Source organism: Glycine soja, chromosome 12 (genome assembly GCF_004193775.1).
Source record: "Glycine soja cultivar W05 chromosome 12, ASM419377v2, whole genome shotgun sequence".
NCBI lineage: Eukaryota > Viridiplantae > Streptophyta > Magnoliopsida > Fabales > Fabaceae > Glycine > Glycine soja.
Genome location: NC_041013.1, coordinates 2,114,372 through 2,131,078, shown reverse-complemented (window position 1 = coordinate 2,131,078; position 16,707 = coordinate 2,114,372). Strand labels below are relative to the sequence as shown.

Here is a 16,707-nt window from a genome sequence, read left to right as displayed (position 1 = left end):
AAGAGTTTTTTAACTTACCTTATATTTTATAATTTTCTCTTTAGATTAAAGAATATTTTACCAACACAACACCACACATTTTTGTACAATCCTAAAATATTAAAAAATTATATATTCTCATAATTTATTTTTCATAAAGACACAAAAATAAAACAAAATTTTCAAAAAAAACTTAAAAAAATATCTTCGAATATTGTTATTAGTTTAAAGAAAGTATATGTAAAAAAAAACAAAGTGTGTGATTACACAGCCACAAATGATTAAAATAAAATGTTCATAAAAATCAAGCCTTTAAATCTTAATTAACAGATTAGTGGATTTTTTTTAATTTAAAAATGTATAGTTTTAATTAAAATTTTAGTTTGTTAAATAATTAACAACAAAAAGATAGCAGTTTTCATTTGACAAATTTTTAAAATTTTAAAAATAAGCAGTTTTAATTAATAAATTGGTACGTTTAAAAATTTTAAATTTGGCAGTTTTAGTTAACTAATTTGTAGGTTTTTAAAATTAGTTATCTTTGTTACTATTTTTATTTGTTTTTTTCAAATGGAAAAAAAAAATCACCAAATAAATAAAGAAAATAAAGGGGAGAAAAATAATTAAGAATAGTTATTGAAAAATCTGAAGAAACAAAACCGAGTAAGTTGAAAGCAAATATAGGAAGGAGTTTAATAAAAAAAATTAAAAAAATCAAGAATCCTTCCAATTTTAAAATATGTGCGTTCCAAAATATTATCTATTCAAATGTCTTTAAAAAAAACATGAAGAATAAGGAGAGGTACATAAGTTAGCAAAAACAATTTTATTGAATTTTCTAAAACACTTTATAAAATTTCAAGAATATTTTCTCATCTTCACATATAAAAGGAAAAAATATTATTTTTTCATGTATTCAGAAAAAAAAACCTTCCAAGGACCATAGAGCATGAATATTTTCATATCTTTTTTGAAACACAAAAAAAATATATCTTGTATGCAAACTTATAAGCAACAAATTGTAATACCCAAAAACTGATAACAAAATTGAGCAAAGAAAAAAATAATCTGAAATCGAACAAAGATAACAGGAGAACCAAGAATAAAAGGAGAGATTGAAAAGAATATAAGAACATGGAACATAAAATATAGCCTAGAGTTCAATTTTCGCCAATGCTCATCAATAAACAATGAAACCTTTTTTCCTTTTCTCGAGTATAGGCTCAAATTTCCTTCCCAAATTCTTAAAGAAACCAATATAAAAAACCTATATTCAGCCATTCACATGCTTCAATGAGTGAAGAAAAAAAAAACAAAAAATAAACTAAATCACATGGTACCCAAAAAGAGAAATAAAAAACAATCATTCGATTCAATTATAGAAAAAAAATCAAAATTAAAGAGTTATCTCCACAAACACACTCATACAGAGATTTCATTCTCCGACCAAGATATGTGGATTCTATGCATTTAACCTGAACATAATTTAAAGGAATTGACGAAGTAAACATAGATAATCTTTCATGAATCTCTTCTTAAAAAGCTCACAATTTATTAGTTAATTTGACTAATCCCAAATAGAACAAAATTTCCTGAAAGTAAAAGACGACAAATAAACAAAGAAAAACATATGCAACATCATGCATATATGGAAGAGAAATGAATGTAAATGTCAAGTAGAATAAAGGAAAAAAAAGGGTGCAAATTCTGAAATCATCGGTCACTTTTGCACCATATAAGAGTGACCCATCATGGATGAGAATAGTTGGATGTTGAGAATAAAAAATGATGACAACATGAATGAGAGATAAAAGTATAGCATAATTAGAAAGAAAAAACGGTGAAGTGACAAAAATATTTGGGGAGTTAAATGAAAAAATGTTTACATTGCTCTACTTGGGAGAATAATACAAAAAAAATAAATTTGTAACATAATTTTAAAAAGAGTGGACATCAAATAATAAGTTAAGAATAACAGGGTAACTTTATTGAATTTGTGTAATTTTTTAATAATTAAGGGCTTAATTATCTTAAAAATAGTAAAAAAAAGCGATTAACAAAAAAAAAACATATCCTTTATCTAATGTTATAGATTTAATGGACATTAATGCAAGAAAATTTAAAAATATAATATTTCATTATTTGTATTACTCTCTCAACTGTGGGTGGGAATAGGCCAAACCGGCCTACAGAGCCTACGATCCGGCCTACATAAAACCTGACTTGAACTGACCTATTTAATTAAAAGGTTAGGTTCATACTTTTTTAAAAATCTATTAAATTAAATAAATCAGGCTTAAGCTTATTAAAAAATCTTATAATCCTGATAGACTGACCTATATATATATATATATATATATAATATTATTTTTTGGATATAATTAATTTTTTTAAAAACTATCAGACTTTGATTACACCCATAACTTTTATTCCTATAATGAAGGACTTTAATTACAATTTAGATGTGAGTCATGTGACCTTCTATATTCCTCATTATTTTGATTGACTTTCCTTTTTCTCCTATGTTCTTACTCCATAAAATATTAATATCAGGTCAGATCATACTTTTAAAAAGGCAAGGCCGAACTAAAATAAAAACTTTTGATAGACTATAGCCAGACTCAGACCTCAAAAATTTATCGTAGACTAAGCTGCCTTTCAAAACTTACCTAACCTATTCCCACCTCTCCTCTCAACTTTATTTTTCTTCTTCTTATAATACTTCTTTTCTTCTCAATATAAATAACAAAAATCTTTTATTTTCTGAAATATAAGTTATCGCAGAAAAGTATACTTAAAGATGTTTTTTTTTTGCCATTTCCCTTCCCCAAAAGGTTGGTTATTTTAAAAATAATGTAGTACTACTATAAGATAAAATTAAGCGTTTTTTCAATTTATTCTCAAATACTACTAAATAACGTTCATAAAATTAACATATCATCTAATAATTTATATTTATTTTTTCACAATAATTAAATAAGGCTCACTTATAAATAAAGCAACTAATTCTCATTTCATTAAAAAAAAGACGAGAGCATATTTTCAAATAATCGCTTCTCATTTGGATTTTTTTATTTTTTATGAAGTTAAAGACGATGTTAACTATTATTATTTCAATGATATTTGTAAAATTTATTTCCATTAATTTTTTCTTTTATAACAATAACAATAACCATTAAGTTCGTTAAATTTTGAAGAACTTTTTTTTTCTAAAAGTATTTGATCCAACCTTTTTAAAGTAAAAAAAAGTGAAACACTATGTGATAATTATAATTTTAAAATCATGTATTTCATTAAACATTAAACATGAATGAAAATCATTAAACTTTACAACTCAAACAATACTAATTTTAAATTTAAATTCTAAATACATACTTACATTAAATACTAAAAAATAAATTTTAATTTATTATTATTATTATTATAATAATAATAAGAGTCTTGTTAATCAATCTCCTAAAACAATATTAATTAAAAAATTAAAATTAAAAATATTTAATATAATAATTAAAAAACATAAAAAAAATTATAAATAATATATTTTTGTGTATTCATTCAAAATACTTTTTCATTTTAATTCTTTAAAGTAATGTCTTAAATATCTCTTAGTAAACATACTTGTGGTCACAATCGTAAGCTGAAAGGATTTAGTTGTAATTTGGCTGACACGGTGTTGTGTTCTGAAGTGTAGAGAAGAGAGGCTTAAAACCCCAGCAGAGTCCTCGCATTTCACTCTCACTCTCACTCTCTCAGCTCAGGTACTCTCTCTCTCTCTCTGTTTTAATATATACTATTCATATCAGAAATTGTGGATTTACGCTCTCGATCTTTCATACTTTATCATGTGTCTCCTTGTTCTGCATTTTTGTTTCTCTCTCAACGCTTTTCTATAGCATGTTTACTGTTTTTCTTTATGTTCGTACTCGCTGATTGCTTCACCCGATTTGGTTAAAATCTGTTTTCAGTTTTCGTTTTTCACTCTGTCTTTTTCTCGAAAACCAAACCGACGAGCCGTACCTTTGTTTTTTTAGTCAATGTGAGTTCCATTTTCATGCTCTACTCGCGTTTCCGTAGCGTATGATCTCAGATCTTTGTTAACCACTGCTGGATTTTGGTGGATTTTTCGATTATTGGCCGTTTCATGCACATGCAGCAACCTCTGTTTTGATTAGGACTTCTGTGGAAGCAGTTTTTGCATCATCAATTTGTTGCTGCTTTCTTTGCTGACTAATGTGGTTGATGCGGCCACAATTGTGGTAGCAGACACTTAAAAAACCATGACGTTGCACCCAAAATTACGGTTGCTGACCGTGTTTTAAAACCTTGGTTGTGGCGTTTGCATTATCATAATTATTTATTGATAACTTTATAGAGCAAGGATCCTAGTTCTTAGTGCTGAGGACTTTGTCTTAATTTTGTGTTTGTTTCCCTGTTTTCTGACTTGATATTAATTTGTGCTACTGAATCAATTGTTGTTGTCTTTGTCTTTGTTCTACTAGAATTGTAGTTTTTATTATTTTTTTTGTTGTGTGTGTGTGCGCGTTTGTAGATAACTGTTGATTTTAAATCTTTCATGCTATAGCAGGAGTGTATAACCTGAGCGATGTCAGATCTTGAGGCTCCCTTGCGCCCTAAGAGGAAGAAGGTTTGGGTGGACTATTTCGTTCAGTTTCGATGGATCCTTGTTATTTTTGTGGTCCTTCCCATCTCCTTCACCATTTATTTCCTTACATACCTTGGGGATGTAAGATCTGAGTGGAAGTCCTATAAGACGCGTCAGAAGGAACATGATGAGAATGTGAAGAAGGTTATCAAACGTCTCAAACAGAGGAATCCATCAAAAGATGGTCTTGTCTGTACCGCTCGTAAGCCCTGGATTGCTGTTGGGATGCGGAACGTTGACTATAAGAGAGCCCGTCATTTTGAAGTTGATTTGTCTGCTTTCCGGAATGTACTTGAGATCGACAAAGAACGGATGATTGCAAGAGTTGAGCCCCTAGTCAACATGGGTAAGATCAGCAGGGTGACTGTACCCATGAATCTTTCCCTTGCTGTAGTTGCAGAGCTTGATGATCTAACTGTCGGTGGTCTCATTAACGGCTATGGTATAGAAGGAAGCTCCCACAAATATGGTTTGTTCGCTGATACTGTTGTGGCCTATGAAATTATTTTGGCTGATGGCACTCTTGTGAGAGCCACCAAGGACAATGAGTACTCTGATCTATACTATGCCATTCCGTGGTCTCAGGGAACACTCGGCCTTCTTGTTGCTGCTGAGATCAGGCTTATACCCGTTAAGGAGTACATGAAGCTAACCTATAAACCTGTTGTTGGCACCCTGCAAGATCTTGCTCAGGCATATTGTGATTCTTTTGCTCCCAGAGATGGAGACCAGGATAATGAGGAGAAGGTTCCAGACTTTGTTGAAGGAATGATTTATACACCAACAGAAGGTGTGATGATGACAGGAAGATATGCTTCAAAGGAAGAGGCCAAGAAGAAGGGGAATAAGATCAACAGTGTAGGATGGTGGTTTAAACCCTGGTTCTATCAGCATGCACAGACGGCACTGAAGAAAGGAGAGTTTGTAGAATACATTCCTACCAGAGAATATTATCACAGGCACACGAGATGCTTGTACTGGGAGGGAAAGCTTATCCTCCCATTTGCTGATCAATTTTGGTTTAGGTATCTGTTTGGCTGGTTGATGCCACCCAAGGTTTCTCTCCTCAAGGCAACTCAAGGTGATGCTATAAGAAACTATTACCATGAAATGCATGTCATCCAGGACATGCTTGTTCCTTTGTACAAGGTGGGAGATGCTTTAGAATGGGTTCACCGTGAGATGGAGGTACATTTTCTTCTTACCCAACCTTAATAATGTTCTACTTTTAAGGTAAAGTTGTTTAACATTCTACGTTTAATGATATGAAGCCAAAGTTGGGGCTGAACTCTCATGATTATTTTGCAAACAAAGGTCATTTTCATTGTCTATTATGTTCTAAAGTAACTCCTATGTGTTTTTTCTTTTCTTTTTCAAATCTCTATTATGTTAAAAAAATATCTGAAATAATTCATGTGCTTATTTGTTTCTCCAACTCATGAAGAAGTTTTATCTTTTGAGAAAATTTAAGTGATGAGCATTCTACCAATATAATGTTACTAATTTGTCTGAGTAGTACTAATTTATATATTATTTCAATTAAAACTGGAATTCTATTTTCTTATATAATTCAGTTGGTGCAGTCGTATATGTTGTTTCTTACATTGTTGATTGTCAATACATTAGGTATACCCCATTTGGCTCTGCCCACACAAATTGTTCAAGCTGCCTGTCAAAACTATGATTTACCCCGAGCCAGGATTCGAACTACACCGCAGGCAAGGAGACACCCAAACTGCTCAAATGTACACAGATGTTGGAGTTTATTATGCACCAGGTCCTGTTCTTAGGGGTGAGGTATTTGATGGGGCAGAAGCAGTGCGTAAAATGGAGAACTGGTTGATTGAAAATCATGGTTTTCAGCCACAGTATGCTGTGTCAGAGCTGTCCGAGAAAAACTTCTGGAGGATGTTTGATGCTGGTTTATATGAGCATACTAGGAGGAAGTATGGAGCTGTTGGGACCTTTATGAGTGTATACTACAAATCAAAGAAGGGCAGGAAAACTGAGAAGGAGGTACAAGAAGCAGAGCAAGCGCACCTTGAAACTGCATATGCAGAAGTTGATCAACCAGTAGACTGATTTTGGATTTTGATTCATCTCATGGTAGTAGAATTTTATTGCATCTCGTTTCCCACATATGCAGGAGTTGATCAACGGGTAGACTGATTTTGAATTTTGATTCATCATATGGTAGAATTTTATTGCATATTCATTCCGTATTTATCGTTTTGCCTTTTGTAATTTTGGATCTCTGGCTTCGGATAGCCTCAGTTGCTGATACTCTTTTGCTGTTTCCAATGTCTTTAATGAATTATGTGGACTTAACTTTTCAAGTGCTCAAGACTGAAATGGCTGTGTGCTCGAGTGTATCTTTAATTCTTAGGTACAAATAAAATGCATCTGCAGACGTGCAACGTCCTAATCAAATCCTTTCACGGGTTGTTGCTCGTACATATGTACATGATACATTGTGTATCCCAGTGACCTGGTCCTACCACATTTGGATCCTTGAAAATTTACATGGCTTGTAATTTAAACTATGTGATTCAGTCTAAAAATTAGTTGAAACTCTATTCGTTAAAAATATGGTTGACATGAATGTGAAACAAGTTCGATTAACTCATTGACTTGGTTGAAAGAAACATGTATTTTAATTTCATTGATTTTACTCATATTTTGAAATCTAATGTTGAGTCAAATGTTCGATTAACACATATAAACGATCTAAAAAAATAGAAAATGATTGACGTGGAACAAGATATGTTCTTTCACTCGGAGTGACTTCTTATGTGACCAAAAAAAAAATCCTGGGAATGTAGATGTATCAGTTTGGTTACAAATATAAAGCGTGTAATTTGTAATAATTCTATTTTCGCGCAAGTGTTAGTTTTGAATCAGATTTAATCATCAATTTTGTTCTTATTATTTTACATGCTTCAATTTGATTCTAAAATTTTAAAAATGTTTAACTTGTTACTCAAGTTGTTAAAAATAAATTTTTAAATTTTTAAAAGGTTTAATTTGGTTTGCAAGTTTTTAAAAATAATCAATTTGGTTATCAAAGTTTTAAAAACTCGACAATCAAATTTAACCATTTAAAATAATTTGAAGAATAAATTGATTTTTTTTTAAAAAGAGGACCAAATTGATGATTGAAACCCTATTTGAGGTGATTTTTAGGTTTGAGTTTTGAAATTTTAAAAAATAACAATCAGTTTTTAGTTTTAGTTTTAAAAAAATTAAAACCAACTTTTAAAATATGATTAATTTCAAAGTAAACTCATTTTAAAAGTTTTATATTATAATGAAATTAGTTTAAAACTACTTTATGACAACAATAGTAATGATGGTGGTGTTAGCAACGACAACGGTAAAGTGGTGATAGTTGTAGCGATGTTGTGATGATGATGGTGGTAATAGTAATATAGATGGTGGTGGTGACAATGATTGTAATGATGATGATGATAATAATAGTAATGTCAATGAGAGTGGTAACAATGATGACAGTAGTGATAACTAATGGCGACAATGATGTGACAGTGACAATAGTAATGGTGATGATGAAGATATTAGTAGTGCTGATGGTAACGATAGAGTCAATCATAATGGTGGTGGCGGTAATGGTAGAGATACTTGCAATGATGTAAATATTGTAAAAATAGTTTAAGAATCATTTTAAATTCATTTTTATTAAACTTATTTTATTTTAAAAATTATATTTAAAAATATAAAATATAAAATTTCCAACCACCCCAAACGATTCAAACCTCAATTCTACGCAAAATTTTCTATACAGTCAATGACATAATAAATCTCGAAACTAATCACGTTTTCCATACTTATAATTTATTTGGAAGAAAAAGAAAAGTCAGACTAAGAAAAGACCGATCAAAAAAGAAAAAACTTCTCCAACCGAAACGCGTTTGCTCTAATTCTCCCAACCGACCCATGTGTGTAAAGCCAAAACCTCGGTAAAATTTTTGGATTTAAAAGTATTTTCTGTTTTGTATAATTAATTATAGATAATATTATGTTAAGTGTTAACTAGATGAAAAGAGATATTTCGGGTCTAATGAAATACTACTTGGTGAAAAGAGATTATTAAGGGTAGTATTTAACAATGGTCTAATGACCCTAACAATGTTTGGTCGGATTGAAACGAAGATAAATATGTTTCAATGCTCCTCGTGCCCACCCTTAATAATAATAGGAAGAAGATACGATAAAATAATTTTATAAACAATTTCAAAGATCAATTTCAGTTGAACTGTAAAAAAAAAAAAAAAAAAATAGCAATAGTGGACTGTGGACTGAAGCCATTGATTCGAGTTCCGTCCCACCTGAGTTATTGATAATCCACGTTGTCCGGATTTTGAGGCCATAAAACTAGGTTGGAATTCCCACAATCATAAAAGAAACGAAACCATTCTGAATTGTTATGTTTTGTTCAGACATGGCACTTCAGCATCCCAAGCTTTCAAGGTTACATTTATACTACTATACCTCCCTTACTTCAATTTCCATTTCATGTTTTTAACCGACCATGCCCCTTATCGATGATTCTCCAACACGCTTCTCCCACCTCTCCACCCCTCTGCCCCTGTAACTTGTTCGCCAATTCCGCCTCCCTCAAATTCCGCAGAAAATGCACTGTCCTACTCTGCGCCGTTCCCTCCGACAACCCAAATTGGAACGCCGATTTCGCCAATTCCGCCCGCAGGACCGCCACAACCTTCGTCCTCAAACGAATTTCCAACCAACTCGAACCCCACAACACCACCACCACCAACGATAACGGTGTTATTGATTCCGAATTACAAGCAACACCGCCGGTTCAATTAGGTTCAAACTTCACCGCTTTCAGCGAGGATCCTATTGTGGATAAGCTGAGGACCCAGCTAGGGGTGATACACCCGATTCCCTCCCCTCCGATTAACCGCAACGTCGTCTTCCTGTTCGTCTTCTTCTTCTTCGTCGGCGTCGTGTTCGACAAATTGTGGACTTCGCGGCGGCGGAACAAAAATAACAGTGAAGATAGGTTGCGTGGCGGCGTGTGGCCGCAGGTGCCGACGAGCTTCTCGCTGTTTCTTGAGAAGGATTTACAGAGGAAGGAGTCGGTGGAGTGGGTGAACATGGTGCTGGGGAAGCTGTGGAAGGTCTATAGAGGCGGAATTGAGAACTGGATCATAGGGCTGCTTCAGCCTGTCATTGATAACCTCAAGAAGCCTGATTACGTGCAGAGGGTTGAGATTAAGCAGTTCTCTTTGGGGGATGAACCTTTGTCTGTTAGGAACGTTGAGCGCAGGACTTCTCGCAGAGTTAATGATTTGCAGTAAGTTTAATTACTCTTATGCTCCTATTGTTTAAATAAACTTCTCCATAAGTTTGATTGGATTCTCGTGTGTGCATGTATTTGCTTGCCTTGCTTTATTGATTGGATAAATTTCTCCATAAGCAATTTTAGACAAGAGAATACCAAGGTAAAATGAATTAGGCTTTTTTTCTTAATTAAAAATCAACTTATACACCTCAACTTTTAGGAAAAGTTAGATGAAAGAGATTTTATAAAAGTTAAGCATATAAGTTGATTTTAACATATGGAAACTTTCTTATTTGTTTTTCTTCATATAAGTACTTGTGGTGAAGTTTACTCAAACAAGACCTATGCTATGCTGTCTTCATAAGGTGGTATGCTTGGGTGGATTACTGCTCAAATTCCGGTGTTGAAGTATCTCAACGTACTTTTGGAAAAGGAATTCTTCTGTATCTTTCACTCTTAACGTACTTTTGGAAGAGTTCTATCCGTATCCCAAACATGCACATACTGTTCATTTGGAAGGGAGTAGCTAAGTTTTCAATCTTATCACTTATCATTTGGTCTTGGGGAGAAGAAAGCCAATAATATGTGGCTCGGATCCTCCCCAGCCAACATCCTATGGCACCTCAGTAGTTGATCAGTTATTGTACAGCGTTTGAGGAAGAAAGAGAACATGATAGATGGTCAGGATTTTTGCCTTCTATAGATGTAGGAGAGGATCTAGGTTCATTAATATCTCTTAAGCATAAGTTAGAATTTGTTGATCGGTGACCTAAAGCAAGTGAAAAATAGTAACTGTTCACAATGTTGTGTGCTATACATATATGTTGGTTATTATGCTTAGGGTAAATCAATAGTAATGAAATGTTGAACCTTGGTATTTGGGAAGCAATAGCTCACTTAAATGTTTTGCTGGCTTTCAAATATTTAAATTGCTTATTTTGCTTCAATTGAATTTGAATTGCTGTTTGGGTAATGTTTCTGGTCATATCTTGTGTAGTATGGAGCAGTTTGGTCTTTGGAGCATTTTTATTATTTATTTTACTTCTTGATTTTTCTTCCTGAGTTCCGAAGCTGTGAACTTGATTTAGTTTTGTTGTCACATTATTTATATAATCAATTAATTTCCCTCTGTTTATGTAGGTACCAGATAGGCCTTAGGTATACAGGTGGTGCTCGCATGCTGTTAATGCTTTCTCTGAAATTTGGCATCATTCCCATTGTTGTTCCTGTTGGTGTTCGAGATTTTGACATTGATGGTGAACTTTGGGTAAAATTAAGATTAATACCAACGGAACCTTGGGTGGGAGCTGCTTCATGGGCTTTTGTTTCCCTCCCAAAGATCAAGTTTGAGCTGTCTCCATTCCGTCTGTTCAATTTAATGGGTATGTTATACTTTTGTAGATATAAAAAATTATACTTTTTTTATTTACTTGGATCTGAATGATTTGGTAAGCAATTCAAGTAAAGATACTGATTTCTCCTGAAATCCTAAGCTAATAGGTGAATGATTTAATATCTAATATCGTGTCTTCTTTTCTATCTGTCATTTTAATTTTAATAATAGATAAAGTTCTATTCATTATTTTTGGTAGGTCAAAAGTAACATAGAGTCTCTTTGCATGTCAAATATATACATAATTTTAAATGTCGACATATTATTGCTGACATCTATGTTATTTTTTCTCTTGTGCAACGTTGGGCATGGTCAGCAATTCCAGTTCTCTCGATGTAAGTTCCATCTATCTTCTTAATGTTATTAGTTCTTGGCATTTGATGCTTGTGAAGCTGTATGTGTGTGCACTAGCTTGAATGCATTTTGAAAGTGATACTGTTTATAGAGTATTAGACACGTTTCTGATGATGTTACTAATTGTGAAAGGTATAGCACTTTGGAAGCTTTAACTACTCCAGATTAAATATTTATTTTATTTAATAGTAAATAATTACATCTTTTGATGTTGTGTTTTCTTTTTTTTTTCCTCTTCAGTAATAGTTGTTCTCTTAAATATTTATGTCAATGATAATAATTCTTTAAAACATTCTATGTCTTCTGAATTTAATCCATTCCAAGCTCTCTTCATCTTCATGGATTTGTTATCCTTAGATTGTGAAAATTGTGTTTTTTGGTGTTTTCCTGTCACTAATTGTAAGGTAATTTCTTGCTTTTCTCTTGTAGGTTTTTGACTAAACTTCTAACTGAAGATTTACCTAAACTATTTGTACGCCCAAAGAAAATAGTTTTAGATTTCCAAAAGGGAAAAGCTGTTGGTCCAGTTGCTGGTGGTGCTAAATCTGGAGAAATGCAAGAAGGAAACAAGGATTCTGTTGGTGAACTATCTGTTACTCTGGTGGATGCTCGAAAGCTTTCTTATATTTTTTATGGTAAAGCTCTATTGTGTTGTATTTTCTTTTAAGTGGTTTTTTAATTATTATTATATTATTCTAACTTGATTGGTGTGTTCTTTGATCTTTAATAGATTTTTATTTAGCCATCTATTCTCTAATTTATGTTTGTTCAGTGGACATATTTTTTGTTTTGTCTCATGTAAAGCATTTTTCTTTGTTATATTATGATATACCAGTGCCAATAAACATGCTACTTTCCTATGTTGTCCACATAACCCTTGGATGTTTTAATCCGGACTTTAAGTTGGATGAAAGATTAAATATGACAAATATTCTCTATAGATGAGGTGAAAGAAAGGGAAAAAGAGAAAGTCAAACTAAGCTTTCTGATATAGTTTCCTGCAAAAAACTAATGTTAAAGTAGTTTGTATTTGTCCTAGAAAATACTAAGTAAAAAAATAATTGTTGAATTCAATGAAGTGGGATGTTAAGTTGGTATTCTATTAAATATATGCATTTCTAAATCAAACTAAACAAAATTTAGGTTTTATTACCTTGGCTAACAAGGAAACATAATTGATGAACATGGTATTATTTTCCATTTACAATGATGAAGTTTTTAACATAACTGCAATATTGCAGAGTTTTGGATTTTCATTTTATTCATATATAATATTTTATGGTAATTGTATTACTAGTCTATATAAGTGTATAGGCTTTAGCTCATATATTGAGCCATTCTGATTTGTGAATATTTAGTGAAATATTGTGTTCTCTCTATATTTCTTCTCTTCTTTGTTCACTCCCTCTGTCTTATTTATAAAACTAATTTGTTTTCAAACATATTGTATACTGATAATGATTATAGTTAATTGACCTTATTGTAGAATTTCGCTATTTGTAGTTCATTTTGCCCTATCTGTGTTTTCTTACCAGTTTTAATTTCAACAGAAAATTTAGTTGTGAATGGTATGCAATATATATGCTCTATTACCTACCATACTTAATTTTTATTCTACTGTTTTTCCAGGCAAGACGGATCCTTATGTTATTCTTAGCCTTGGAAATCAAGTTATACGCAGCAAAAAGAACAGTCAAACTACTGTAATTGGACCCCCTGGAATGCCAATTTGGAATCAGGTGTCATTTTTTTATTTCCCAATTCATCTTTATTATGCCATTTCTATAATCTTTTTTTTTTATCATACTAATGTGTTCTTGCTCTACAGGATTTTCACATGCTTGTTTCCAACCCTAGAAAGCAGAAGTTATTCATCCAAGTAAAGGATGCTCTAGGATTTGCAGATTTGACTATTGGTACAGGAGAGGTATGTATTATGCACAACATCATTTAATTTTAGTGATTATTTTTTTAGGTATAGATCATAAACTATTTAATATTATTGAATGAATGTTAGTACGTGGTAGATTCCCTATATTTTATGCCACTTGGACTGACTTCTCCAATGGTAGGTACACTGAATAGTTTGGTGTATGAAAAATGGATGTGTATTTGGAATGATTTTCATATAATCTTATGCTATGCTTTGTAACAGAAAGAACTGAAACCTACTTATTAAGAAGCCTAATGGACGGACGTGGGTAATTGAATTGAAGGAAAGACATTAACATTTGTCTGCCATTCCCTCTTCACTGTCGTGGGCTTTGTGGTCACTTTTTTTCTCTATTGGCTGTTGTCAGGCAGCAATGAGAACTATTGTTGTATGGTTCCCTTCTGGTGACCCCTATTCACAAGTCACGACACAGAAAAATATAGTATTCTTATATTTTTTTTAATGGTTTGTGCGTGCATGTGTTTGTGTGTATTTATATATTATAGGGAAGTTATTGCAAAAATAAATTTTATCTTCCCAATCCCTTGCATCACAGTTGGATCTGTGCTGTACAATTTAATTTAGTGTTTTAAAGGCAGTCTTTTTTTAATATTTTTTTTCAGTTTTGTTATTTACGATTGTACAAAATTTTCATCTGTCATATTGGGTCTGTGTTGAAAGTTACATAAAAAAAAAGAAGAAATACATGGGATTTCTGAGTAAAATTTGTATTTTGCCATATGTTTATGCTTAATTGAAAATGTTTTCAGGTTGATTTAGGATCTCTTAAAGACACTGTTCCAACAGACAGAATTGTGGTTTTACAAGGAGGTTGGGGATTCTTAGGAAAGCGCTCTTCTGGGGAGATATTACTTCGGCTAACATATAAAGCATACGTGGAGGATGAGGAAGATGATAAAACTGAGGTGGATGCCATTTATACTGACATTTCTGATGACGAGTTGTCTGATTCAGAAGCAAATGGTACTAATGGGAAGGATGAAAGAGATTCTGTGTATGAAACAGATAAGGAGTCGTTTATGGATGTTTTGGCAGCATTAATTGTTAGCGAAGAATTTCAGGGGATAGTAGCATCTGAAACAGGGTTTAGCAAAGTTTTGGATAATGGCTCAAATGTTGGATCTAGAGTGTCAAATTCTCAAGTTCCCAATGTTGAACCAATTCCCTCTAGTTCTGATAATTCCGAAGGCTCTGGAGGTATCATTATATTGTGATCTTTAATTGAATATTCTATAATATTTGTTATGTATTATCTGAAGGTTTATAAGATTTAAAAAGCATTTTGTGTTTCATGATGACAATTAAAACTTCCAATTGCAGGGTCAGCTTTACTTTGGCTTGCTGTGATTACTAGCATATCACTACTAATTGCTCTCAATGTTGGGGGATCCAGTCTCTTCAATCCGTAAGGTGGTGTTCTGCTGCTTGGAATTGATCCTTTTTCAGCTTAAGTAATTCTTAAATAGCTTTTCATTGCTTACCAACTTCGTCTTTAATTATTACCAAAGATGCCATTTTTTATCCTATATATTAATGATAGCTTTTTATTTCTTGTCTTATGTCCAAGTTTCCAACTATATTATATCTGTCATGCATTCTAACGCATAGCACCTTGGAGTACTTATTAAAGTCAAAATTTTCCTCTAGAGGAAGAACATTTTGTTATATATGGTTTTTCAATTGGCTACGTCTATGGTTTTTTTTTTTGGCGAAATAAAACAATTTGCTGTAAAAAGCTTGTACTTTGTTGTAAATACTGTCAGATATTTTTCATTTACCGGGGACAATTGGGGTAGTATTGTAGATGGTTGCTTGGAAATAATGTCAGTTCGTGTTGCAATGTTGAACACTTCGAGTGTAAATGTCAGATTGCTTACATGTTATGTTCATATTTCTCGTTGTGTTGGTTTGCCCTTGAGAGATGCTAATTCCATTTTGTTTATTTCTTTTTCTGGCAGGTTGGGCTGTAGATATCATTAGATCATTTTTCTTTCATTCACTATTATAGTGTTTGTATATTCGTGAGTGCTTCTGATGGAGAAAAGCATCTACCGGCGGCGCATATTTTTGGCTTCATTTTGAGAGAGCCACAAATTTTATTTCAGCTTAAATCTGTATTACTTGTCTATATGCTAGCATTTTCTTTATACCCGGCTATAATAAAATAGAATAACAGGTTTCTTATTTTACTGGCCTGAGATTTTCTCTTTTTTAGATAAACCTTGTCATACCAAATATTTACAATACATGGTGAAGAATGACGAAAATTTCTTATTTTATTAAATATTTTGCCTTTTGGTGTTTGAGGGTTAGAATCGCCTGATAAAATCATAACAGTTCTTATATGTTCATCACGCTAACCAATAATGGTAATATCAAGATCCATTTAAGCATTCACAAAAGTTTGATTCTAAGTAAAAAACAGAATTTCGGTAATCCCTCTACCTCAAAAAGGATTAATCTTTTGTTATACGCTAAAGAATACAATTTATGCAGACCAAAAAAAAAATTAAAATACTCCAGTGAGCCGATAAGTTAAAAATATTTTGTCAAACAATCTAGGTATAATAATATATAAATTTAGGAAACAAACAAAAAAAAATATTAATTTTAAAGATTTAATTGAATTTTTAAAAATATTTATAAGCTTATTTGAGTTTATTTTAATTTTTAGGACTAAAATGATAATTTGATACAAAATCAGAATTAATCATTTACTTCTTTGATTGTTGATAAAAAGAATCATCCTCATTTACAAAATAGATTGAGAGTATGTTGGGTTTAACTTTGTCAGGAAGGCCTCAATCTTACTTTAGTTAAAATACATAATATGAATGTGACATGATAATGACTTCTTTTAAAGGTTTAACTCAACTTACATAAAAATTTAATTGAACCTACAAACTTTTTTTTTTTTTTTGAAAAAACTCGCAAAAAGAATAGAGTTTAGATTATATTAACAAAAAGCGTAAAAACAAGAAGAGACCTGGGGGACTAAACCAGACATATAGATATACATAAAAAAGAAACCATGCAATTTT

The 16,707-nt window shown here is 32.1% G+C and overlaps 2 protein-coding genes across 4 annotated transcripts; both read left to right on the top strand.

The window, feature by feature from the left end:
• Nucleotides 1-3,615: 3,615 nt before the first annotated feature.
• LOC114378101 (delta(24)-sterol reductase) lies at nt 3,616-7,006 on the top strand. Of its 2 annotated transcripts, none has more exons than XM_028336640.1 (3): nt 3,616-3,737; nt 4,565-5,830; nt 6,269-7,006. In XM_028336640.1, the coding sequence occupies exons 2-3, from the start codon at nt 4,583-4,585 to the stop codon at nt 6,722-6,724; spliced, it is 1,704 nt and encodes a 567-aa protein (XP_028192441.1). In that variant the 5' UTR covers nt 3,616-3,737; nt 4,565-4,582; the 3' UTR covers nt 6,725-7,006. The 2 variants fall into 2 exon arrangements, with proteins under 2 accessions (XP_028192441.1, XP_028192442.1); XM_028336641.1 differs by having other exon boundaries at nt 3,641-3,737; nt 4,562-5,830; nt 6,269-7,005.
• Nucleotides 7,007-8,915: 1,909 nt separating this feature from the next.
• LOC114379898 (tricalbin-3-like) lies at nt 8,916-15,950 on the top strand. Of its 2 annotated transcripts, none has more exons than XM_028338709.1 (9): nt 8,916-9,977; nt 11,106-11,347; nt 11,675-11,693; nt 12,142-12,347; nt 13,342-13,451; nt 13,541-13,639; nt 14,416-14,863; nt 14,987-15,117; nt 15,625-15,950. In XM_028338709.1, exons 1-8 carry the CDS (start codon nt 9,202-9,204, stop codon nt 15,073-15,075), a joined length of 1,989 nt encoding a protein of 662 aa, XP_028194510.1. In that variant the 5' UTR covers nt 8,916-9,201; the 3' UTR covers nt 15,076-15,117; nt 15,625-15,950. The 2 variants fall into 2 exon arrangements, with proteins under 2 accessions (XP_028194510.1, XP_028194509.1); XM_028338708.1 differs by having other exon boundaries at nt 8,917-9,977; nt 14,987-15,076.
• Nucleotides 15,951-16,707: the final 757 nt, after the last annotated feature.

Coding starts and splice junctions, on each gene's coding strand:
- LOC114378101 (XM_028336640.1), top strand. CDS start 4,583: ATGTCAGATCTTGAGGCTCCCTTGCGCCCTAAGAGGAAGAAGGTTTGG. Junction 5,831..6,268: donor GGGTTCACCGTGAGATGGAG/GTACATTTTCTT, acceptor TCAATACATTAG/GTATACCCCATTTGGCTCTG.
- LOC114379898 (XM_028338709.1), top strand. CDS start 9,202: ATGATTCTCCAACACGCTTCTCCCACCTCTCCACCCCTCTGCCCCTGT. Junction 12,348..13,341: donor GCTTTCTTATATTTTTTATG/GTAAAGCTCTAT, acceptor CTGTTTTTCCAG/GCAAGACGGATCCTTATGTT. Junction 13,452..13,540: donor GAATGCCAATTTGGAATCAG/GTGTCATTTTTT, acceptor CTTGCTCTACAG/GATTTTCACATGCTTGTTTC.